The 27,684-nt window shown below is 29.7% G+C and overlaps 1 protein-coding gene across 1 annotated transcript; it reads right to left on the reverse strand.

Annotated features, from left to right (window-relative positions):
* LOC111615014 (constitutive coactivator of PPAR-gamma-like protein 1 homolog) lies at window positions 1–27,270 on the reverse strand. The gene is made up of 10 exons (XM_023356390.1): window positions 26,609–27,270; window positions 16,192–16,365; window positions 15,913–16,111; window positions 13,898–13,950; window positions 11,863–11,973; window positions 9,941–10,064; window positions 1,766–2,015; window positions 1,567–1,681; window positions 1,279–1,485; window positions 1–69 (listed from the first exon to the last, which is right to left on the reverse strand). The coding sequence occupies exons 1-10, from the start codon at window positions 27,194–27,196 to the stop codon at window positions 1–3; spliced, it is 1,890 nt and encodes a 629-aa protein (XP_023212158.1). The 5' UTR covers window positions 27,197–27,270.
* Between the last annotated feature and the right edge of the window lie 414 nt (window positions 27,271–27,684).

A 27,684-nucleotide genomic window follows, 5' to 3' on the forward strand; every position in this document is an offset into this window, starting at 1 on the left:
TCATGCATGTTCACTCCATCTTTTCGTCTGAGTGTATCTCAAAAGGTCCTCCTTTTTAAAAGGAGGACTCTGATTCAAGAAAAAATATATATTTATATATTTTTTTCTTGAATCACTTTTTGGTGTTTAGAAAAAATAGATTTATAACAAAATTAATAAAGTATTTACTCATTTTGAATTTTACAAAACAACCCAATAAATCGTCCATCTTGCCTCCTGATAAATATTGAAAAAATTTTCTTCAAATCACATCACCATAGTACACTTTGTATTACATTACATTTATATATTTTTTTATTTTTACATATAAATTTCCTCATTTAAAAACTTGCAACCTATATTGATATTGTATATATTTTAATTTTCACATCCTTAGAAATTCATTTTGAGAAATTTATTATTAAATCATTTATTTTTTTTACTGATTCATAAATCTTATAAATAAAAGAGCCATTTTGTTTGTTTGTGGCACAGTTGTATCTGTGTGAGGCCTTTGTAGGCACATTTGTCTTTGGATTCGTGTGACGTTGAATTTTGTCATCTTTTCTCTTGATTTTTCTTCGGAAAATTTGTCTTTCTTTATATTTATATATTTTATGTACCTGTTTAATTTTTTTAATAGAAAAATTTGCAAAAGTCCATAATTTCCTTCAAATGACCAACCCATAAAAATTTATTTTAGTAAACAAATCTGATGCTTCACTGTCTACAGACCAATCTGCCAATAAAAAATGCCACATGTTTCACTTTATGTTAAATTCCTTTATTTTGGAAATTGTAAGTTAATTAAAAAATTAAATTATTAAGAATACATAATCTATGAAATGTATGACTGGCTAAAACTGGCTAAAAACTAAAGTTTGTAGACTTTTAAAAATATTGTATAAAATCAAGAAATTGGCATATTACAGTGTGGTTTACATCAAATGACAGCCTTTTGAATCACCAAAAAGTGATTCAAGAAAAAAATATATAAATACAGTGGTACCTCAGGATACGAATGCCCCAGCATACGAAATTTTCAGGATACGACAAGAAATTCAAACATATTTTTGCTCCACGTTACGAACAAAAACTCACCATATGACGTTACATTAGTTTGCAGCACCATTTTTTATTCACTTCTATTCATTGGTCTCAGTCTGCGCATTTGCTTCGTCGTGGAAGGATCTTGCTCGATGAATGAAATCTCGAGGTATTATCAGAAAGTGGCTGATTTTATTGAAAAGAAACATCCCAAAAAGGTTCACACNTACTGTATATTACACATTTACTTACATTTCCATCACAGAGTTCAACAATATCTTTCCCTTTGTTTATTTTTGATAATTTATCTTGAAACCGTTTTCCATCAAAGTAAAGAAATGGATAATACATAGCAGGAGGAATAGGTAAACCACATATTTCATTAATAAATATTGCATGTTCAACACCATGCATAAAAAAAGACGCTAATAATACACCTCGTACAGTAAGTTCAGTTATCTAAAATATAATATGTATAATTTAAAAATAAGAAATTTATATTATCAATTTAGTTATAACAAAATAAAATTATATTCCTACTTCAATATTATGATTAAAACTTGAATCTAGCAAGGTGTGTGATACAGCTTGTGCTAAAAAACAATCAAATTCTTCTTTATATAACACTGGTCCATTAGGATGTGATATTATATATCTATAAGTAAATTTAAAATTTTTAAATTGATAATAAAACTGTAAATTTAAAATATCAGTTACTCTAAACTGTAATAAAACTTACCTCAAAACACAACAGAAAATAATTAAATGCTTAGGAACATATGATAAATTTAATATCAATTTAGTATCACATTTCATACAGAATAAAAAAGTTTTCATACGGTTGTTGATATCATCTGCAGTATTTCCGAACCATAACCTTTCAATAGGTAATACTGATTCATCAAGAGATGAAATATTGACTGATTCTGGATAATTATAGTTATTTCTTTTGTTCCAAATCCACTCTTTAACAGAGATTATGTTATAATCTAAAAAATACAAAAAAATTTAAATTATTTAACAATCAAATTTTTTAAAGTTCTTGTTTAGAGTTATATTTCAAAATTCTTCTTCTTTACTATATCTGTGCATTAGAATTGATTGAATAAAGTTAAAGTTAACTTACAAATTGTCAAATGTAGACTGGATGAAGACACATTTTATTCATTTACAATATGTTCATTTTTTGATAAGAAAGTACATTAGTTTCTTAGAAATAAATGTCTAGTAAAGAGTAAATGCAAAAAAGCAGACTGCATCCAAAATTCAAAATACAGGTAACTCAGAAGAAATAGAATAGATAAAGATTTCATATTTTAACAAAAAAGTTTTATAAACAGAGCATAATACGTTAGAAATAACCATCCATGGTTATTATGGCACTGACTTGAGATTACCATGGCCTATAAACACTCACTATGATACTCAGCCAGCCATTGTTTTACCCTGGCATGGTGTATATATACATCTATAACAGTGGTTCTTAACACATGAAAAAACATAATATTGTAATGTGTTTAAGTGCAGAATATAACATTTAGACACACAAAACAAAACAGTCTAATTATATAAAGTGCTATCTGTATACATCAATTCATTTATTAACTCTTGTCATCAAGTTGCTAGTTTTCTTTATATCTAAACCAGGGCTGTGAAGTCATGTAAAAATCTACCAACTCTGACTTTGCCTTACCATCCGACTCTGACCAGGGGCAGACTTGTTACCATAATAGGCCAGGAATTCTGTCATCAAGTGACCTCAGAATATAGGTTTCAATAAATAGAGTTCTAATAAAGATAGAATGTAGAAACTTTTTTATTCCAAAGCTAAAACACTCTTCTAAGTAATGACATAGTCAATGGTACAAATATGTATTCGATAATTTTCACTTTTCTGGCTGTTATATATAACAGAGGGAAAGTGTACCAATCGATTAAAAAATGACCCCCCAAATTTTTACATTTTTGGACTTGGGATACCTTGAAATGTCAAGATATGCAAAAGATTCAAGGTTTTTTTCCTGTATGTATAGATGTTAGACTGTGTGTGGGACATAATTTTGTTCACCCTGTTTGAAGCTTAATATCTGTGGTTTTTGAATAAAAAAAGTCCCCAAATATTTTTGCACTTCTCTACATTTCAAAGTTTCCCAAATACAAAAGAATAGAAATCTGGGAAAGTCATTTTTGACTGATCTTCATTCTTTTTCTTTGTTAGAGGCCTATACTGTATGACAGTCAGGAAAGTAATAATGACAAAAATTCTGATGACTTTTTTTTAAAAATACAAAATAAAACTATTAGTTGGTTAGAAATCAGTTAGAAATTGTTTAATTGTCAATACTGGAATCAACTGTAATGAATTTCATTTGTAATCAAAATTTTAAAATTTTAGTTTCTTAGCATTGGGTTGTTAAATTAATTAACTTCATAAATTTCAGTATTAACTCCCAATATCAGTAATATCAAAAATTGTGCTGCCCTTCTATTGAGACTACAGAATTTCTGTGCATGCATTTTCTGAGGAAAACACAATTGGCCACTGACGTGGCAGGTAAAAATTGCTTCGTGGAATCGACACTTTGTAACATCTCACAAGGAAACATTTTATGCAGAAATTTTTAATAAGCATCTTATGGACAGGATCAATGAGAGAGTGGGACGATGAAGTAAAATTTTCCAGGCTCGAGATTCACAGGAACCCAGACTTCATTCCACAACTTTTTTCAATCATTCCTGAAGCCCATGTAAATTTTTTCCTTGCGCCAGCAATATCTCTTGACATCACTGCTAATATCACAGAACAAAGAATAAAGAAATTGAACAAATTAGACACTAACACACATAGAAATTTTCCCCCTTTATTTGACATTTTTAGGGTTCAGGAAGTCTCCAAACATGTAGATTTGCCAAAAATTTTGAGAATTTGCCAAAAATTTGGAGTGTCAAATTTGACACCATTCCAATACTTTTCCATTTTATATACATAACAAGTTAGAAAAGTAAAAAGAAGTCAGAGTTGGCGGATTTTTGACGACTCCAACTAAACACCAAACTCCATGACTCCAACTCCGACTACAAGATTCCTGGTCTAAACTAACCTTTCATTATTGTTTAACCCATAACTGTTATCAACGGGTCTCTGTAACCCAGCCTAGACACAATTTGTGATACCAAGAGTAATGGAATAGTGGGAGAGGTGTAATTTTTAATATGCTCTAATGTCAGTTATTTTTTGAGACATGTAGTGAGTAACTATTCACTACACATCTAATATTGAAATAATTAACTCCATATCATCAGTAGCAATTACATAAGTAAAATAATTTTTAAGAAATTATGTTTTTATATAAATAAGATTATTACTTTTTATAATATTGAGAATTAGTTAATATTATAAAAAGTAGTCTGCATTGCAACAACTCAATTGTTAAAAATTTCATATGCAAAATATTTAGAAAATTTGTGGTATGAAAATGGTAAAATGGCTTCTTCAAGTAAATGATTGATACAGAACTTGGAGATTACACAGTAAAAAGTTTTTGAAAGAAATCTGGAGAAAACATTCATGTTATTTACTAGTTATCTAAGAAAAATGTATTATCTTGCTCCAATTTTTTAAAAGAACTGGCACTGTACACCCCCATATGAAGAGAAAATAAACAATAAAAAAGTACCTTGGAAACTATGTACTCTGGCCTCAGATATTCTTGGAATTGCTATGGAAGACACATATAAACCAGTATAGCTTCAAGACATGCAATTTGTCCCTCAGAAAAAAAAAAATTGCCAAATAAATGCATCATGTTCATTGTGTGATTTGTCTATTTGTTTGCAATGTGCCATAAAATTGTGCCCAACTTGTAGTCTTTCTTTCTTATGATAAATATTATTATTATATGGTATGAAGTGAATAAAAATGGCAACAGGGATATTTCTGACCAAGGCTATACATTTCATCTATGCTAATTTCAAATCTTTTAATTTCATTACACTACCAGAGGGCATGTTATATGTTCATTTGAGATTGACCCTGTTATTGTGACAGGTTTGGACTCACTATTTTGACCCCTAAACTCCAATGCTATCACCATGGAAGAGATATAAAAAAGGCACTCTACATGCTTATCAACAACATGATAATGGATGTGAATGAATGGCCAGATTAACTGGTGTTCACAGTGTTGCTGCATACAGAATGTTGAAGTGGTATAAGGATAGATGTGGACCAGAATGTACGTTGGGATCAGGATGGAATCAGACTCTCAGTGAACAACAAATGACACGTGGCACAACTGGTGCTGTGTCACCCAAAGTGGTCATTGTGTCAGATTGCCACAGAGATGAAGGAACAGGAAGATCCAAAAGTGAGCATATGTACCCAGTGTTCCTTGAAATTATCATGTCAGCATCAATAAATGGAGGCCTCTCAATATACCCATATTAACAACAGAATACAAATGACAATGCTCTGGGCCATGGCCAATTTGAATTGAGACTGGAGCAAGGTAATGTTTAATGATAAGAGTTATTTTGAGCTGTTCTGAAACAAATTGATGTCATGTGGACAGACCTGGTCACAAAAACCAACAGTAGTACACAGACCCACTGTCATGGTATAGGGTTGGCATCAGCACTCAAAGGATCACACCACTCAAAATCACCCAAGAATCCATTCAAATTTAACAATATCAAAACATCTCGCATGAATGTTTATTGGAGATGATGAGTTTGCTCTATCCAGAAGGATACACTCCTCAGCATTACAATGCATGCCCACAAATTGTGAAGTAAACACAACAGTGGTTTGTGGTCCACAACATTGATGACCTGGACCGGACTGGACAGCATTAAACCCTAATATTAACATAATCAATCAAACCTGTGGGCTATACTCAAGAACCAGATGGAGAATCCAAGATCCAAGATCCTGAAAAAGAAGATCCTGAACATTTTCAATCTTTCGTTTGGATCATGATCAGGTCAACTGTTCTAGATTCATAACACTTTGAACATCATTGCAAATGCAGCATTTCATAAATATCCTTTATTGATTGATTGTTTTGTGATTAATCATTAACTGTACTTTTTCCAATACCTAATTCATTGCAAATTTTCTCACAGATTCTCCCATATCCCTTTTCTTAATTGCATTTGCCATGTAACAATACTTTTATTTCATACTATTCATCACAGTTATCATATGCAGTAGTAATCACAACAAAATCCACAAACTGTTTCAGTGAAATGTTAAAACTGAACGAACAATTAATTATCCTGATCTCATCACAATGCTGGGCTAGAATATAGAAACATCTAACAATTGCCTAAATGATCAGGCTACAATTTGGCTAATTAAATAAATTAATATAAAGTAATTTCTCACTAGAAGCAACATCTCTTAACTAAATTAATAATTATAGGCACCATCTCTTAACTAAATTAATAATTATAATTTTAATAATTTATTAAATAATTTAGAACCATCTGGAAGAAAAGAACTGATCTGGGTCAGATCTTGAACCCGCAACCTCCGCTTGCCATGCGGTGAACTTGCCAATAATTAATGCCAAAGTAATTTGTCCCTCTAGTGACAAATTACTTTGTATTAATTATTTAATTAAGCAAATTGTAGCCTGATCATTTAGGCAATCATTGGATGTTTCTATATATACTCATTGGGCTTTGCAATGTTTGTTATATTTATATACATATACCTGAGCCACAATTTTTAATCATCTTTAAATAGTTCAGACTGGAAGTTTGTATGTAGTTCATCAGTGTCTCTGGCCACTAAGTTTTCTATATCTGGTCTCAATTTTCATAGCTAACTCTGTTCTTGAGATTAATAAAAGACAATCAACAATTAGTAGTAAAGCAGCCAATGACCAATTAAAACAGTGGTTAAGTATTCTGCAGCCAGCTAAGAGAGCACCGACTGTATAAATAATCTAAATTCATCTGTTTGTAGGAATTTTTAACTCTCTAATCATAAATTCAGAACTAACTTTTCTAAGTTGGAGTTTAGAATATAGTTTTCCCCATTGGAGATATTGAAGATTACTTGTAAATTAGAATTTTATATATTTTCCATAAGTACTGTTTAAAGGACAATTTATATATAATCTATTATTGGTTGCTAAAGAACTAAATAACTTCAAAATAAATGTCTCACTTTAATATACAAAATCTTATGTTAGCCATTCAGAATTTTGTGACTATTATAAGATTAAGGTTAATTATTATTATTAAGGTTAATTCAATAAATACAAAATAATAACAATTTAAAAGTAGAAAATCTTGTCCAAAAAAAAAAATCAATTTATTTGAATATGCCATATGAAAATAAAATTCTATTGTAATTAATACAATAGAGATTAATGAACATACAAATTACAACTGCAAAAAACTGGTTAATCATAAACAAACTCATATTACAAAAACCAAAAACCAGCAGATTAACCTATCCCTTGTTGTTCCCAACAATTCTCAGGGTCATGACCACTGATCTCAATGGGTGGACCCAAGATATCTTGTTTCTGCTTAGGAACTTTTTTTTATCATCAAATGTAGCTACTTGTACGGATTTCCAAAATTAGTGACTCATATCAAAAGAATCATTATGTTATCTAGTTTTTGACAGCAGGATATTCAAACAATAGGGGTAGATGTTCAGAAGAAATAACAAAGGAAAGTAGAAGCCCTCAAGTAAACAGTTTCACAGGACAAGCAGAAATCCAATGTAATTTATAGAGTGATGCTACACCATTTGACTATTTTAGTGTATTTTTTAATGATGAACTTGTGGACAAGACCTTTGAAGAAACAAACAGGTATGATGATAGTTTGATGAAATATGACTATTTATGTGAAAATAGTCATATAAAAACTGGAAAATGACAAATCCAGAAATTAGAGAATTTTTAGGACTTATTATGGTCACAAGTATCATTAAAAATGAAAGTATTTTACAAATGAAGATCTTTTTTCTACATCATTTTTTTTCAACTGCAATGTCAAGCAACTGATTTCTGCTTTTATTGTCATGTTTGCATTTTACTGATAATAATCAAGCATCAGATTGCAATGATAAACTGCATAAATTATGCAGTGTTATCAATCATTTTCACCAAAAATTAAATATTCTTACATTCCAGATGAAAATGTGTGTAGATGAAAGTCTTATGTTATGGAAAGGCAGACTGGGATTTAGACAATATATACTGAGCAAGCTTGTTCATTTTGGCATAAAAAGCTTTGAAATTTGTGAGTCATGAACAGGATATGTTTGGGACTTTTTAGTTTACATGAGAGCTACAACAGAATATAGAAATTTTGAAGATGGCCAAGGTGAAAAAGTTGTGCTTACCTTATTAGAACTGTTGCTTGGTACAAATTACAATGTTTTTTAGACAGGTTTTTCACCTCACTAGCATTAGCAAAAACGCTTCTGGATTAACAAACATATGTATGTGGAACTATGAACAAAAATTGAATTGGAATGCCATGCAATTTTCCTGATCGTAAATTGAAGGAAGGTGAATATATAACCTGTCAGAAAGATGGTTTGTCTGTGTTTTGTTAGAGAGATAAGCGAGATATGCCAATAAGTACAATGAGTAACAACAAATTCTAAGATTCTGGTAAACGTAACAGATCAGAATATATAATAATGAAGCTGAATTGTGTTTTAGAATATAATCATAATATGGGTGAAATTGATTTGTGATGGAGTGATACACAATTATCCGTGCATGAGCAAAACTGTGAAATGGTACAAATAAGTGTTTTTTTCATATGTTGGATATTGCACTATATAATGCTTGTGTTCTGTATTGACATCATACAAAAAAACAGATATCATTTCTTGATTTTCATATGTCTGTAATTAGAGAAGTCATGGATAAGTTTCACACAAACAGATATGTAACCTGCCGCTGTCGACTGTCACATGAAAATACATTGTGTTTATCCAAATGGCATTTTCCTGACCACATACACCAACAGAAAAAAAAAACATCCAACCAGAGTTTGTAAAGTCTGTTCAGCGAACAAAAAGCAAGTAGAATCACATTATCAGTGTGAACAATGTTCCGTTCCATTATGTGTTGTTCCTTGCTTTAAGATTTACCATGCAAGAATTAATTTCCAAAATAAAATTTTTTGTTTTTACATTTATTAATATGTCTATTTTCTGTGTGCAAAATATAAAGTAATTTGGAATGATACAATAGCCATAATTATTATTTTTCTAAAACGTGTGACGTTAGGTTCAATGTTGAAAAAAATTCAACGTGGAGCAACACGCGACAGAGAAAATATTCAACATTGGATAGGTTAATTATATGTAATTAATGAATATAATTGTGTTAAAATCTTAGAGTGTAAAGATCTCTAATTGCAATCTCTAATCGTTTAATCTCTAACAAAGAATTTCAAGTTGGTTAGCTATAACAGTCTGGATTTGACTCCTGTCACATCTTGCTCATCTAACTGACCCGAACAAAAGACATCCCTGAATCTCATGCCTACACACAGGTGTAACCTGATCGGAACCCAGTTATTAGGTTTTCACACATGCAAAAACAACCGACCCAACAATTTACATATAATTTTTTAATATAATGATTTAATATAATTAAATTCTTAATTTGAATGTTATTTTATGATAAAAAATAGCTAATTTATATGAGTAATGCAAGTTTGTAAACTAGACTTTTTAACTTTTGAAAAATTTCAAAGAAAATAAATTCATTAAAAATTATTTCTATTGAAAATTTATCTATTATTCTATAATAAAAAGAATACTAATTTCAATTTTCATTTGACACCTTAAAAAATAAACAATATTTGAATAAAACAAATCTAATTGAAAAAAATCAAATAGTATAGACTATGATTAAAACAGAATTACCTGTTTTATATTCTCTTAACAACATTGAATATGCAATTTGTCTTATTGGGCGATAAAAATAAATTTGTGATGGTATTTCAACTGGTTCTGCTTCTTCAATTCCAACTGGAAATCTGATTTCATGCTTAATTAACAGAAAAAAATTATATATTAGCATAATATTCAATTACAAACTACATTAGCAATAATTACAAACTGTATTAGTTACTTGAAATAAAATGTTGAAGCATGTCAATGCTATATATATACACATATGCTACATTTAGTTTATCATATGATAAATACTATATTTACTTGAATAATCTGTACACTTTTTCTAAAAAATCATGACAAAAAATCAGTGCATGTAGCTTATTTGAAAGACATTTAGTAATGCAACCCACAAAGTATAAGGAGTTTCCAATTACCGGTTACTATGTATTTTCCTTACTTTTCTAGTGATAAATATAACTGACAGTTATGAGTATTATTAAACATTTCAGCGCAACTAATTTCATGAAAATGAGAATAATAAAGTAAGTTTTAACTTACTTTATTTATATATACTCAATTATATATTTATATACAACTGATTCTGACAGCAAATAATATTTATACCTATATGACGTCTCAGTTTAAGCTATTGGTCTATTATCAGTTTTTCACCTTTCATTCAAATTAAACAATGTAAAGAAGTCTTACTTTCAATTAAGTAGAAAGATAATTCATTATGAAATATATTACAGTAGAGCCCCACAAACTTGACTTAATACAGACTGTGAATTTGCACATTTAATACATTTACAAAACTGTCACTATTTAGACTAGCATCATAGGTTTTTCTCATTTTACAGATCCTATGTTAACAGTAAAATGAGAAAAACTATGATACTAGTCTAAATAGTGACAGTTTTGTAAATGTATTAAATGTGCAAATTCACAGTCTGTATTAAGTCAAGTTTGTGGGGCTCTACTGTAATGTATTTCATAATGAATTATCTTTCTACTTAATTGAAAGTAAGACTTCTCTAAAATGTGCAAATTCACATAAGTATTAACTATATACCAATAGTGATATTTCTATTTGTAGTTAAATTTTAATTTTTAAAAATATTGGCTATTCAGTGGCTATTTTTGAGTTAGTGACATTTGAATTGTGGCATTTTGGAGTCGCACTGGAAAAAGGGTTATATTCATATGAAAAAAATAATTATCTTCTCGTGCCAGATTCTTACCAGATTAAATTTTAAGGTCACTGTCCATTGCCGTTAATAAAGTTTTAATGAGTAAAACACAAAAATGTGTTTATTTAAACTTTATTAAGGGATACAAATTCATAGGACAAGACATAACCATTCACAAATATGTGTGTCAGAAAATATAAATACAATAACTTAAAATTTTTTTTTTTTCTTTCTTTCTTTCTGAAAACTGTTTATGATCAAGAATTTTTAACTATTATACATAGGTTTAATTTCACATAAACTTTTATTTTAAACATGAAATTTTTAAGTTAGGTAGTCATTTGGTTGCCTTTCCTTATTTGTTAAGTTTTCCTTGACAACAAATTTGTTATCAAGGAAAACTTAACAAATAAGGACAATTTCCTTGACAACAAATTTGTTGGTGTAGTTAGACATATACTATTTATTGAATTATTCTATTTATTTTTTGCTTATACAAAATAGAAACTGCTTTTTTCTGAAATATAACTTTAACTTTTAAATGTTTTTGAACTTCTGTTTTATATTTTGTATAAACTTTGTATAATTACCATTCTTCCATTTTCCCTTCATTTTCAAACTTCTGTTTAAAATTATTTAGAAAATTGAGATTATATTTCTGATACAAGCAGTTTTTATTTTGTTTTTGAATGTTAAGAAAAAGAATATACTATATATATTTGAAAGTATAGATTATCATTTGAAAAATATACAAGTTACCTTTGTTAAAACTTGATAAATCCAAGGATTCATTGCTCCCAGCCTATGACGTTCCAATACAATATTTAGTATTTTCATATTTATTTCTGGGAATGTTCTCTCTTCTTTAGGCTAAAAACAATTGAAAAGATAAGAAATACATATTAAGTAATTTTAAAAATCTGATGCTTTCAACTTTTATTTTATGACTTTTAAGGATTAAAAATAATTTTATTCTGAACCATTTAATTTACAGTTGCATTAAAATATAAAAATTAAAATAGCAACACATACAACATTTTATTTTTTAAATATTTCAGAAGTAAAATATTAATTGAAAATCAAAAAAACAAAAACAATAATTTTTATAAGGCAATTTGTCAAATATGGAAAATACATAATATTAATTCATACAACATACTGTCATTTTGCATAGATAACTTGTAATGGAATATAACCTACACCATTGTGTCTGTGGGATATACAAATCCCACAAAAAATTCATAAAATGGAAATAAAACCTTCAACATAGCCTGCACCATCAAATACCCTGTGCCTTCAGAGAGACCATTGAAAGTATGACACTTAACAAAAGTTTATTAAGTACCACTTTGAACATTAAAATGTCTTTTCTATTTCACCTCTGTTAGAAATTCATTGTAGATTACATATAAACAACTTAGTCTGAATATTTCATAATAATCAAACAATTAAATGTCAGATTCTTTGAGCTTTATTGTCACTAACTATTAAGAATTGATAGTAAAATAATTTGTTATGAAGCTAAGTGGTACAACCATCTTGTACTAATATTAACAATTACAATAATTTTTGAATTACAAATATAAGATTTAATGACTGTTTCTGTTGATTCTGCTGATGCAGTGACATGTGGTGTGTTAATTGTACCAAAAATAATTATCAAATTAATTCTAAATTTAAAAATTTATATAAATTGTTAGAGTTTGCAAAATTCAAATATGTTCCAAAACTTATATAATAGAATAATTAAATGTTATTAAATAAGTTTAATGCTTCAGTATCCATTAAAAATATAGAAAATTGAATTACAGTAGAACTCAGTTATAATAAGCATTATGGAACCAGCAAGATTTCCTTGTTATAATCATTACTTGTTATATCCGTAAAGAGCAGTGATATAACTAGGGAAAAATGGGCAGCTGTTTCAGACGCAAACATGTAGGGGTGCCTTGCAGGCAGCCAAATTTGTAGCTATGCCACTGATATTTAGTAAAATATATCTTTTAATTTGTTATTCTAAATAAGTTGATTCAAAATATATATATATATATATATCTTATTATCTATAAATCTTAAAACTGATGATTGCTTTATTTTTCCATAATGTCAATACTGTCAAAGACGACAAAGAAACTTTCTACACACTTCGACGTTTTTAGGACCATGCTCTAACTCATAAATAATTTCTATTTTTTTGTAAACCAAGAGAAATTTTCTTTTCTTCATTAAAATCTTTCTCATAGAAAAGTTCTTTTCTAACTAGAGTATTTGGTAATTTTACAATCATAGTAATGATTAGGTAAATTAGCAGAGTAGGGCTGCAAGCTAGTCAAGAAAGAGGAGGACAGTCTCCTCTTTCTTGAAAGAGGAGGCTGTCCTCCTCTTTCTTGAAAGAGAAGACTGTCCTCCCTTGAAGATTACAGACCTATTTATCACTTAACTTTCAAAAAGAAAGTTAAGTGATAAATAGGTCTGTAATCTTTGCAGGTTATAAAACTAATTATCAGTAGTCGTAAAACTAAGTAATCCTTTTAGTTTTATTGCTTCCAGGAATTCAGTATTGTATTTCTTACTATTTGAACAATTAAGAATGTTCATGTATTTGTATCACTACAGAAAATTTGCTCGTTATATCCATGTTCATTATAACCAAGTTTGACTGTATATTTATAAGAACAAATAACTAAATTTACTTATTAGCTTCTACAAATGTAAATATAATCTATAAATATAAATATGTCCATTACTAGGGTAATAAATGTATGATAATTTTTAGAAAATTCACAAATTATACCTGATATGTACCCGTACATTCATCTTCCTTTCTGTTTTCATCAAGGGATTTATCTGAAAACAAACAATTTTACATCTGTATTGTTGAATAATACATCATGATAACATCTAATTATTGATATTATTGTAGTAAAATCCGTGAAAGCTGGAATTACATAAATGCTAAATTTTCCATCTTACGCAGACTGGAATTGTCACTGCTTTAAAATGTGAGAATACTTTTTTTTTTACCAAGCTTCAATCTAGACATAGCATTTGTTACATTTATTAAATTGACCTCAAAATTAAAAAATCCAGCAATAAGTTATGCAACTTTCCTGGCATCTCAATATGTTATGAGATTTTATTTAGAAAATACATTTTATATTTTTAATTGCAATAAAATAAATAAAATTATATGTGGTGCTATTTGTTATGAGATTTTATTAAAAAATTCTATATTTTTAATTATTATTGAATAGTGAAAAGCTTAATTTTGAGGATAGTGATCAGTTTCATAAAAAATGTAAATGTTAGTGATGTACAACATCTTTACTAAGTCCGACCCCACTTGAAATATGACACATTACCCCATCTACCTCCCCATTCTCTTAACCTTTCATTACCAAAATTTTATAGAACCAATGCCCATTATACACAAGCTGCTGTGCCAAATTTTGTTTCTTAATCTTCACCCCATTCTGAGATATTAAATGAAATAGATCCCACACACACAGGATTTTTTTTTTACATTTTTGGGTTCAGGTGGTCTCAAAACGTGGAGATTTGCAAAAATTTCACAGAGTTGTTATGTATACATAACAGCTGAGAAAGTAAAAAAGATAAAAAATAATAATACATACATTCATGTATATTTTCAATAGGGGAAAAAATCATATATGTGAAACTTCCATGAAACTTCTTTGTGTTTTTTCACTAAAGCATATAACTTTTACATGCCATCTTTAGGGGTTCATTAACCAAGATTCAGCTCTCTCTGCAGGTGTCTTGATCATAATTAATGGTGAAACATTCAACATTTTTGGTAATACAAGTTCTTTTTCCTGTATGTTCCTTTTAAAACATGTCAATATATCAAGAAAGCAGAGCAATCTTATCATAAAGTTTTAAAACCAAAATGGACTTAAGCCAAGAATGCAGATGTTTAACATATAGCATAAATGCAAATAAAAACAAAAGATAATATTTTCTGAAGATTTGACAAAATTAACACTTTAGCGAAGGCTAACCTCCAGTCCATAATGTCCTTGCAAAGTGGGATTTTATTTATTTTCAAAAAATTCACAAAAAAAGAAAAAAGGAATCTACAATATTTGTCATAATATTTTGAGATTTGTTATGTTGTTGTACTTTTGTTAACATTAAACGATTAATAGAATAATCACTAAAAAATAAATGTGTTTTAAAAAATTATAATAAAATGTCTTTTTTGTTAAATATGAAAAAAGTCTGATATGTATCAAGATTTATTACTGTATATTTCCGCAGATAAGACAAGGTATAAATTTTCGTCAAAGTTTTATAGTTTTAGCATATATCTGTCCTATAAGACGACCCCGAACTATCGATGACCTATGAATTTAGTTTAGACCAGCAATCATCATCTGAATAATAATACTGTATAGTCCTATTTGTAATTTTTCGAATGAACAAATTTTAATTTCTTGCATCTGGTAGCACTGCCTTGCGATTGTTGCAAACATTTGCAATGATTCCGGCATTTGTGTAATGACCACTATTCACAAAAACGTCGTATGGGCTATTCTATTTTGTAGACATACCCTACTCTCTACTAGTAAATAATTACGGTTTGTCCATTTTTTTATAATAGTTTTAATTTATATAAATTTAAATTATTTTTTTTTTGTATCTGCCCTATAAGATGACCCTGGATTTTGGGGGCTTTTTTTATGATTCAACTGTCGTCTTATCTGTGGAAATATACAGTATTCAGATATTTTACTTAACAATTAGCGAATAAAAATTTGTTTTATTAAAAATTAAATTTTTACTAACCTGATATTTTCAATTCCTCTGAACATTCTTTATCATTAATTTTAAAACTTTTGTAATAATTAAACCAATTAATAAACAATTCGTGTTTTCCCTGAGCAGACAAACTAAATAAATTTGATGCTAATTCTGAAACTTCAAATTCAGTAGGCAAATTAACAATTAATTTAATAAATTCTGTAAAAATGTCCTTGTTATAACTCTGAAAGACAATAGAAAGATATTTTGAATTTTAATAATTTATTGAATTTCTTAAAATTATTTTTAAAAAATAATTTTTACCTTATAATACTTAAGTGTATTACTACTACAAGGAATAAAATGATTTGATAAAATTTTATTACTGAGAATAGCAGTTAAAATGACTAAATGATCATGATGAATTTTTAAAGATTCCATCATTTTCTCCAAGTTTAATTTTTTGGCATTAATAATTGTTTTCGAAAAAGTATTTTCCTGTAAAATACATTTCAAAGATTAAAGTTGTCATATATTTTTATTAATAATCTTATTAAATTAATCATTATTATTCTACAGGATGATCAAATAAACAGTTTATTTGAGGGAGGTAGAGCAAGGAGTAGTGAAAGGTGAGTCCAAGTCCAGAAACTGAGTTCCGTGTTGGACTCAACACTTCGTATGACATCACATTATGGCCAGTAGGAAAAAATTTTAACTTTTACTACAGCAATCTCCACAATTGGAAACCTGTAGATATCACTACAGTAACAATTCCAAATCGAAATCTATCATTCTTTTAAATACAACAAGTATTCATTTATCATCATCAATGTTTAAATTGCAAACAGTTATTTACTGCAGTCTTAAGGGATAACATTTAAAATTCCAAAAAAGTAAATAAAAATATTCATGTTTATTGTGATCAATGTGACAGGCTCATCACATTGGTCATAATAATGATTTTGGCAATTGCCAAGCTCCTCACTCTGTCTCACAAATAAACTTTTATCTCCTGGTAACTTAATTCACAATTAAATATTTTTTTAAAGTAAATTTCTTAAAACTTATATTACAATCAGATATATTATTAAATGTTTCAGTATCTTTGATTAATATTTTTCTACTTCAACACATTCATCTTTCTGTTAACAGTACAGTTAATAACACTCAACATTTATAATAAAATTTAAATTTTGTAAAGTTTTTAGCAACTTAAGAAATGTAATAAGTCACTATTCATTACATTTTTTAAGTCATTCTAAACTTTTTAACTTTTAAAAATGTATATATTCTATATCTTTTAACAGTTTTATTTATTATGATTGGCTATTTTTACATATTCCTGTGAAAAATCTATAACCTTCATCATGCATGTTCACTCCATCTTTTCGTCTGAGTGTATCTCAAAAGGTCCTCCTTTTTAAAAGGAGGACTCTGATTCAAGAAAAAATATATATTTATATATTTTTTTCTTGAATCACTTTTTGGTGTTTAGAAAAAATAGATTTATAACAAAATTAATAAAGTATTTACTCATTTTGAATTTTACAAAACAACCCAATAAATCGTCCATCTTGCCTCCTGATAAATATTGAAAAAATTTTCTTCAAATCACATCACCATAGTACACTTTGTATTACATTACATTTATATATTTTTTTATTTTTACATATAAATTTCCTCATTTAAAAACTTGCAACCTATATTGATATTGTATATATTTTAATTTTCACATCCTTAGAAATTCATTTTGAGAAATTTATTATTAAATCATTTATTTTTTTTACTGATTCATAAATCTTATAAATAAAAGAGCCATTTTGTTTGTTTGTGGCACAGTTGTATCTGTGTGAGGCCTTTGTAGGCACATTTGTCTTTGGATTCGTGTGACGTTGAATTTTGTCATCTTTTCTCTTGATTTTTCTTCGGAAAATTTGTCTTTCTTTATATTTATATATTTTATGTACCTGTTTAATTTTTTTAATAGAAAAATTTGCAAAAGTCCATAATTTCCTTCAAATGACCAACCCATAAAAATTTATTTTAGTAAACAAATCTGATGCTTCACTGTCTACAGACCAATCTGCCAATAAAAAATGCCACATGTTTCACTTTATGTTAAATTCCTTTATTTTGGAAATTGTAAGTTAATTAAAAAATTAAATTATTAAGAATACATAATCTATGAAATGTATGACTGGCTAAAACTGGCTAAAAACTAAAGTTTGTAGACTTTTAAAAATATTGTATAAAATCAAGAAATTGGCATATTACAGTGTGGTTTACATCAAATGACAACCTTTTGAATCACCAAAAAGTGATTCAAGAAAAAAATATATAAATACAGTGGTACCTCAGGATACGAATGCCCCAGCATACGAAATTTTCAGGATACGACAAGAAATTCAAACATATTTTTGCTCCACGTTACGAACAAAAACTCACCATATGACGTTACATTAGTTTGCAGCACCATTTTTTATTCACTTCTATTCATTGGTCTCAGTCTGCGCATTTGCTTCGTCGTGGAAGGATCTTGCTCGATGAATGAAATCTCGAGGTATTATCAGAAAGTGGCTGATTTTATTGAAAAGAAACATCCCAAAAAGGTTCACACTGGCCGTATTGCTGCTTGGAGTAATGACATTTGCCTAAGTCATTTTAGAAACATTTTAAAAAGTAGGCAAAGCCAAACCTCTTTGGATAGATATTTTACCAAGTGACTTCTATCCAGTGAAAGTGCTGGTGGAAGTGAAGGAAAGAAAGCAAAAAGCAGTGAATAAAAATTAAAAAAANTGAAATTATTTGGTAACAATAAAATATTGACACACAACATATGTCAATGTTTAATTTCCATGACTAGTTCTTTTTTCATATCTATTTTTATTTTAACTATGACAATATGAATGTATTCACACAGATACCCAAAAGCATTAAAGAAGAGTCTCATCAAACCTGATACCTCTGATGAAAAGGGCACACACAAAATTCAGATTAAGTTTTATAACTTAATAAATCATAATATATTCCCATGTCACTGTCAAGATATCAATTCTTTCCTGAAATATTTAATAAAAAGTATATTAAAGATATGATATTTTTGTTGAATTTAGTGTATCATTTAATAGTAACTATAAGATTATTGAAATATAATTTCATAGTTAATGTTCAAAAGTTAAGTAAATTCATTCATTAACCAAATAACTTAGAATTTAGTTGTTTTCTATCATTACATAAATTAAATCATATGTTTTATCAATAATAATATCCAAATATCACATCAATTCTTTTATGCTTTGTTTTCTGTAAAAAGTATAAACAAAATGATAAATACATAATATAGAATTTTATCAAAAAACTTTTGTCTTTTAACAGATTAATTGCTAAATGATATTATATCAAGTCATTTAAAAAAAAACTTTAACAATACCAATTCTCTATTCAAATTGAAATAAATTTACAGCATTGGCTCTCAAAGTTATCAATTTGTGTATCACTTAAACAGTCTCAGGTGAACTGCAGACACTTAAGCCCCCTTACACTTATCCTATAAATATCACCTTAGATGATGATAAACAAAGTATTTTAGCACACAATCTATCTGGTAACTTAATGTTGCCATTCTTTTTATCATTTCTCAGTAACCAGAATGACAACCAGATAGCTACCTCCGGCATTTACTCTATACCAATCAAAGACTGTCGCTTTGATTCAGATAGTGTTTATATAGGTGCTACTTTGAGAAGCTTGAAACAAAGAATCAAAGAACATAAATACTCTATTAGAAAGAACAACACTAGCACCGTTTTAGCATCTTATGCCAACCAGCAAGGAGTTGAGGTTATATGGGACCAAGCTTCCATCATTAGACCCACGTCTAACAAGCACTCCATCAAACATCTCGAAAAGCTTGAGACTTATAAAGCCCAAGGGAAAACTTGTATCAATCATAGGAAAGCCCACTCTCTATCTACATGATGGAAACCATTCTATGAAGATAAACTGTAATTTTTTACGAAACATTAATTTTTAATAGGAAACTGTTGAGCTCTTTATTTTTATTTATTTTTTATATTCTTATATCCCTATTATTATATTCATTCCGTTACGCGCTCATCGTTACAAACGCATGCGCAGTTATTATTTTTTCGTAATTTTAATTTATCTTCTATTTCTTTAATGTTCTTTTTACTTTATCATTTAACTGATGAAGATTGTTAAAGATGATCAAAAACGTTTTTATAATATTAAATTATTTGCTGGAATTTATAAAAAAGGTGATAATTTTGATTAATTCTTTCTAGTTCCAGTATAAGGTATTATTTTTATTGTTACATATGTTATGTAAGTTAAATTTTAGTATGATTTCCGTTCTCCCTCTCTGCCACCAGTTTACACCTCCACTGTCATCTATCCTCAAAGGTAAAGTGCAAATAAAACTACATTTTTTTAATCAATTATTATTATTATACTAGCTGCAATGACCCGCTTCGCTGGGTTTTTATTTGTATGTAATATAGTTTTTTTATATATATAAAAGACTGTTTTTCTAAATAATCTAGAATCTAACTGCAAGGACCTGCTTCGCTGGGCAAAAAGTAACGATAGTGAAGATTAAAATAATTACATTATAGCTAATCTTACCCGTTTTCACAGAATGCAAGAATTAGGTCCCCCGTTTCCAGACTAATTAGAGAATTTTTACGTTTAGTCAAACGAACTATTTTCAACGTTTCTGGAACGTTTACAATCGTTCTATAATCGAACCAATATTCGAATTTTATGTTCGAATTAAATTCTAACAAATTCGAACAAATTCAAACAAAACATTTGAAATAGAAAGCCACTTTCAACCACTTTCAGCCTCATATCTCCCGCACCCTTATAGTTATCGAGACGCAACCAACCCTATGCACGAATGGAGACTTGGGGCTACCACCACATACAAACACCATTCACGTGCGATGTGTAGTTTTTGCAAAAAAGTGAAATATAGGGACATACACGTCCATTTTTATATATACATAGATTATGATTATTTATACATTTACAACTACAAAATGCATTTTTCAGTGTTTTCCTTACTATATTTATTCATTTTTTTTAATGTACTACTTAGCTTTAATTTGAGTGTTTTTTTCATGTTGGAACGAATTATTTGGTTTTACATGTAATCGTATGGGGAAAAATGATTCACCTTACATTTTCATGATACAATCTCAGTTTCGGAACGGATTAATTTCGTATCCTAAGGTACCACTGTATATATTTTTTCTTGAATCAGATTTTATATAACATATGTAACTTATATTACAGTAAAAGTGATTAATTTTAATCCAGTGATTATGCATAATCACCAATGATTTTGGTAAATGTGATAAATTTTTTTCATGTATTGCAAATAATCACATTTACCAGTGATTATTTATATTTGCCAGTTAATAGTGATAAATATGATAAATTGTACTTAAGTAATCAAATTTATAGAACATTATGCATAATTACTAGTCTAGGATGGTAATTTAATAAATAATGCATTCTTGTTGAATAACTCTTGGTTATAAAGTAACCAAAGAAATGTTCATGAAGAATAGATATCATCATCAAAGCATTAAGTGTAGTCTTTATGAAGCCATGTTTAGTTCATTCTTAAAAATTGGAGTGAAGACATCGTCCCTTCCTAATGATGCTGTAGCAGATGTTTGTACTGAAGAGGAGCTTTAACAAATAATTGAATTACATGATCAAACTCGATGTCAATTAGAAGGATCCAATGACAATATTTCAGAGAAAATATTCAAAATGAACAGTCATCACTCAACCAACCTGACATGACTATCTCTGATTTGACAAAATACAGTCTAATATTGAAGTGATCAGTCTCTCTACAATCAAGACCAGAAAGGAAGAAGTTGAGATGAAATAAGCAAATGCAAAGACAGTTTTAGAAGCTGAAGTGAAGAAAATGAAGAAAGTATCAGAGCCAAAATTTGCCACAGCCAAAGTAGGAGATATAGTGAAGCTAAGAATACCAGATGTAGACAGGGCAGGAGAAGATCCATGGAATATATTGGCAGTAATATTAGTTACTGAAAACAATGAGTACTATCACTTGGAAACAAAGATGGAATGTTTTTCACAATTGTATACCAGAAACCAGTTTGTGCTATGTGACAAACAATATCTTACAGTAGAGAATGTACCAAATATCACTCTTTCTCTTAGGGAGTGCACAAGAAAAATATCAATTCTATAAAGTCAGGCCGAGACTCCACTACCGTAAAAATGGTGTAAAACCCCTCGCCGTAAAAGCTTTTAATCACGTGACCTTGATATTTTACGCCCAAGCAGGTCGCAAAACCAGCGTAAAAGCGAGCTGAGCAGTGTTCAACTCGCTTTTATGTAGTGGAGTCTCGGCCTCAGGGGGTACCAAAAGAACTTATGTAAAGAAAAGTGTAATTTAACCAAATGCAAATGCAAAAAAAATGAAAAATTATGTAACTCAAAACGTTATATTTTGCCATGTTTGAATAAGCAGTAAGAATTATCACTGTTGTATATTTTTTCCCAACAGATTTTTTGATATTTTTTGCACAGTTTTGTTTAGTTTCCTTACATTCATCAAATCATTCTAATATTAATAAAACAAAAAATATACTTTTGATTCATTTTATTAAAATTTGTTTAAATTCATTAGTTACTTTATTAAAACAACAAAACATGGAAAATTTTATCATATTTATCAAATTTATGAATTAAATTTTGGAAACTATGCAAAAATCACTTTAAAAGTGATATATTCAATTATATGTATGAAATTTACCAACTTCATTTGAGAATTATGTAAAATCGCTGGTAAAAGTGAGAAATTTAATGAAATTTTAACAAACTCGCCAAGATGATGCAAGGTGATTGTGCATAATCACTGGTTAATCACTTTTATATGAAAAAGGAATATAATGACAAAAAAGTTAAAACAGGAACTGTTGGATATATCAAAAATAAAAAAGCCAAAATATTTGAGTTAACGCATCAATAATACAGCTAAAAAACATGCCAACTATATCAAATTGAAACTTAACCCCATTTGAGTTAGCATGAAATATATATTCTGCATTAATCAAGGAACTTACCTGGTTATACCCAATAATTTTTAAAGAAAAGTTTGGAGATTGAGTCTTATTGAGTTTGGCAAATATAATAACAAAAAATACTTCCTTATTCCTTAAAAAATACTTTAATGGAGAAATCAACAACAAAAATATTTATGTTGTATCCTGACCACTTTCAAGCCTCTAGACTCATCATCAGGCTGATGATGATAAACCAAATTTAAAAGTGTTTGGATTTCAATGTAAGATTTTTTGTTGTTGGTTTATTCATTTGAGTAATTTTTTTTAAAATTGATATAATTTTAAACAAAGATCAAACAAAAGATTTTTAAAATTATTATTATAGTGATGTTGATGGAATGTATCCTATACAGCACACATACCAGTGCTTAGTACTATGTTGGACCAGGATCAAAGCATAACTACAAAACAAATAATTACAGTAATATGTTTACATGCTCTTCATGTATGCATCTGTGTTTAAGAATTTCATGACTATATAACTTGTGTTTAGAATGGCAGATTTTTGTAATGTGATGTATGTGCTTTTGTGAAGTCCTAATGTTTTTAGACTTTTGTATAGTGTATGTGGTATGATGCCTGTACAAGAAGGGAATACTGGTGCAAGATGTACCTTATCCATTTTCCAAAGGCACTTTATTTCATGGACAAATTCTGAGTATTTACTAATTTTTTGGTTGGTATTATATATTTTGTAAATTGTAAGTGTTTGATACAACTACATCCATGATGTATGTGATTTTGTTTTGTTGATTAATTAATGTGATGTCTCATCTATTGTGTTAGATTGTTTTGTCTGTAATTAATGCATGGCAAAGTATATTTGCTGTCTGTTGTTTTCTAAGACCACTTTAGGAATGTATTTGTAATATGAATCCTGGGTGTGTAGCAGTTCACTTGTGTGCATGCTTTTGATGAATTATATTTGCTATTTGGTTAAGTCAATACTATGAGAAAAAGATTATGTTAAAATTAGAAAACATTACTTTTATGTTAACAATAACGAGACACCATGCAGAGAATATATTCCTGTATGGCAATTAGTCTATTGTGGATAATGGATGCATCAAAATAAAAAAGTGAAAAGTTATAGACCATGAGAAGTCTCTCTAACACTGTGCACACGTCAAGTTTTGGTATTCTGACAATTTGACAGATTACAGACAAAAGGGAAAAGCCTGCCAACAGAGAAGACAAGGCAAGAGGGCCAATATTCAAAGTTCTGAAATACAAAACAGAAATGCCTGGTGAGAGTGCCCAGAAATGAGTGAATAAACAGACTTATTGACAGATTTATTAAGTCATTAATCTGCTATTGAACAAAGCTGAAAATGATAATTGTAAGATAATGTACACTTTGTAATTCTCTCTCACAAACCAGTAATTAGGGAAATGCTCATATAAACAAAGTTAAGCTTTAAGCCTTCAGTGGGCATCAAATGTTGATAGAGTCTTGTTTAAGATGATGTACTAAGGTGGTGTGGAAGCACACTTCAGTATTTTCTATTCATTCTACTCTTTTCTATTCAGGGATGCATGTAGTAACATGTCACTACATGCATCACCGAGTTACTCTCGTTTCTAACCATTTAATTGTTTATGAGTTTTGAATTAAATGTTGTATCTGTGTTCTTCAAGCTACATGTTTTGCAAAGTAAGTATAATTTGCATTTACTTTTTAATATATTTTTTAATGTATTTGAAAGAGAAGCTTAGTTTTTGCATACTGATTGCATAAATATCTTTAACAATGTCATAGGTTTCAATAAATTCTTAGAATTATATTAGAAAATGTACAGTACCAAACAGCTTTCAAGATGCTTATGTTTTTGTGATATTTCTAGATCTCATAGAGCTTTGATCTAGGAAGAGTTGGATGGAGCTTTAGAACAAGTTATAAGGGAATTGATAAAAGAAAGAGAAGAACGGAAGAGACTGATTATGACACTGAAATTGAGTCAGAAGAGCAGATTATACAAGATAATTGTGAAAGTAACTCTGAACTTATGGCTTATGAGATAGATGACTTTTTATAGAAGACGAGAATAGTAGAACAAAATTGATGTCAAGGAATGTGGTAAAAATGTCTGCAAGAAACATTCATGTAATCACTAAATGTGCTATGTTTAAAAGTGAGCAACAGATAGAGATGGAATGACCTATTTTTAAGTATCTAGATGCTTTATAACTGCATTTGTTCAATAAAAAGTTCTAAGATTAATTCACTCTTTTATTTCATCTGCATTTTAAAAAAAGAAATTAAATATTAGAGGATATGAAGTAATATTACATATGCAGTGTAATAGCCACAACACATCCTCTCATTAAACTCTAAAAGGCATGCCCACTAAAGAGTTAATAAATGGAGTTTTTCTTAAGTTGATAGGCATAATCTTATAGATTTGCAACACCTTCCAAAAAGGCACATCAGAAACAAAAAGATACTGAGGAGTTGCCACCTCTTGGGCCAAAGCTCACCTGACATTGTCACACACATATAAATATGCAGAAACCTCAGGTCTGTTTGTGCCAAAAGCTTTTATAGTCTCATACACAATGTGGCATTTCCTACAAAAGTCACCTGTAAGTGTTGTCTTTTGAAGTGTGTTTTTTGTATTTATGATCTTGGTCTTGTATGGCAATCATGAACCCTTTTGTCTGTCTAAAGCAGCTCTCATGAGTCAGCCAGCAGTTTGATGCACTTCTGTTAATGCGATCCTTGCCAAGATTGTTACGATGCCTATCATGGAGTTGGTTTTGAATCCAAGACTACTCGATGGTGTCCGTACTGTGTTAAATTCAGGTCGGTATTGTTTAAATTTAATGGCTTATTGTTTGAGTTTAATCCAGGGCTGTGGAGTCGCGTAAAAATCTACCGACTCCGGCTTTTCCTTAGCAATCCGACTCCGACTCCGGCTAAAACACCAAAACTCCACAACCCCAACTCCACAGTCCTGCCAGGGCTGTGGAGTCGCGTAAAAATCTACCGACTCCGACTCCGGCTAAAACACCAAAACTCCACAGCCCTGGTTTAATCTGCTATTATATTCTTTCATTAGTCTGTTTTATTTATATACATTTTATGAGTTTGGCCTGATGGAATCCTAAATATCTATATACCACACCCTCATCCATGGATTCAATGTCGTCTCCATTTCCAAGTATATAAACATCTTCACAACTATTACGGTACTTTTTGGTTAACGGGACACCAGCCGATACGTACACGAACAGGTAAGATTCAAGCTCTGAATGAGGAGTTTTACACCACCGCCAGAATTGTTGACCTTTTGACAGGTATTTGTCTCCAAAGATCAGTTTTTAACACATATCAGTCTACTACCTTTTCTGCATGCTTCACACGTAGACGTACACCTCGATGCTTGCTATCGCTCACACCTCAGCACCCGGGTGAAGGCAAGCCCCCACATTCCCCCTAAAACTATATAGCATCAAGTACTCCACAAACAGTCAAGTGGGCTACTCAAAGCCGGCACAGACACACGGATTAAGTTGTTAAACGCAACATTCTTCCGGCGTCCCGTTAACCAAAAAATACCATTATTATTATCTTCACTATTATACTATATATAAAATAACTATACCTTATAAAATTTAAAACTACTTCCGACATAATAGGACTTAATACCGAAAGCGACAAACTCGAAATCATCGGAAATAATTCCATCACACTTATTTTGAATATAAAATTGAAGAAGTTCTTTATGATGATCATCCAATGTGCAGAACACATTCACACCAGCTTGAATTATTGACCTGAGTACCGTTTGCAAACACACAGGAGATAACCACCAAATTTTAGGCGGAGGAGTTCCTTTGGCAGCCACGTGACTTAAAATTTGTCTAGCTTTCCGTTTATGAACGTCTTGAATGTCTTTCCATTGGTTAATCCTATCACTCTCTGCACAGCCATTAAATACTACAGTTAGATCTATATTTGACGAATTTAATGCACGGAATAATTTATTGATGTATTCTACTAATTTATTCCATTGCCCACCGCATACCCAATCGTTGTAATAGCCACCGTAGAGACGATGTAAACAACTCTGCACGTCCATAACCAATCGTATTTTCTTTCCATTCTTAACACATTCCTCGGGCAAGTTAACAAGATTAAAGCATTCTGGATGATGTCGTTCAAAATACGTAAGTAAATCTTCAAGACTCATGTTTACTATCGTCTCATATTTATAAATTCAAACAAGTCTTTGCGCGTGATAATCCACCAACTATCATACCAGTGTTGCCAATAACACTGCAACAAATTCCCGCGCATATTTTAAATTTTCGTAAATCTATGAAATCCGTTTAAAATATATTTAATTATAATTTTATTTTAATATTATATTTGCATATAATAATCAAAAATTAAAATAACTATTTATATAACAAGGTAATTTCAAATAATCGCTGTCGTTCCTGATATCTTTTTACTGACGGCCGGGTCAAGGTGGCAGCCTACCGCTCTGGTGGACCGGGATCGAAAAAATCCCCAGGAATTTTTCGGGTCGTGGTCCGTCCGGATATGTCGGGCCCCGTCTTCCACCACCCGGTTGCCCCATTCTGGGCCTGGCCGAATCCATAATGGGCTGACTAAAAAGAGGCCCTCTTAGTGTCCACAGGGTGGAAAGAGTTTTAAAAAAATACGCCGTTGGTT

This window comes from Centruroides sculpturatus, unplaced genomic scaffold (assembly GCF_000671375.1).
Source record: "Centruroides sculpturatus isolate CEXI.00-Female unplaced genomic scaffold, Cexi_2.0 scaffold2336, whole genome shotgun sequence".
Lineage (NCBI taxonomy): Eukaryota > Metazoa > Arthropoda > Arachnida > Scorpiones > Buthidae > Centruroides > Centruroides sculpturatus.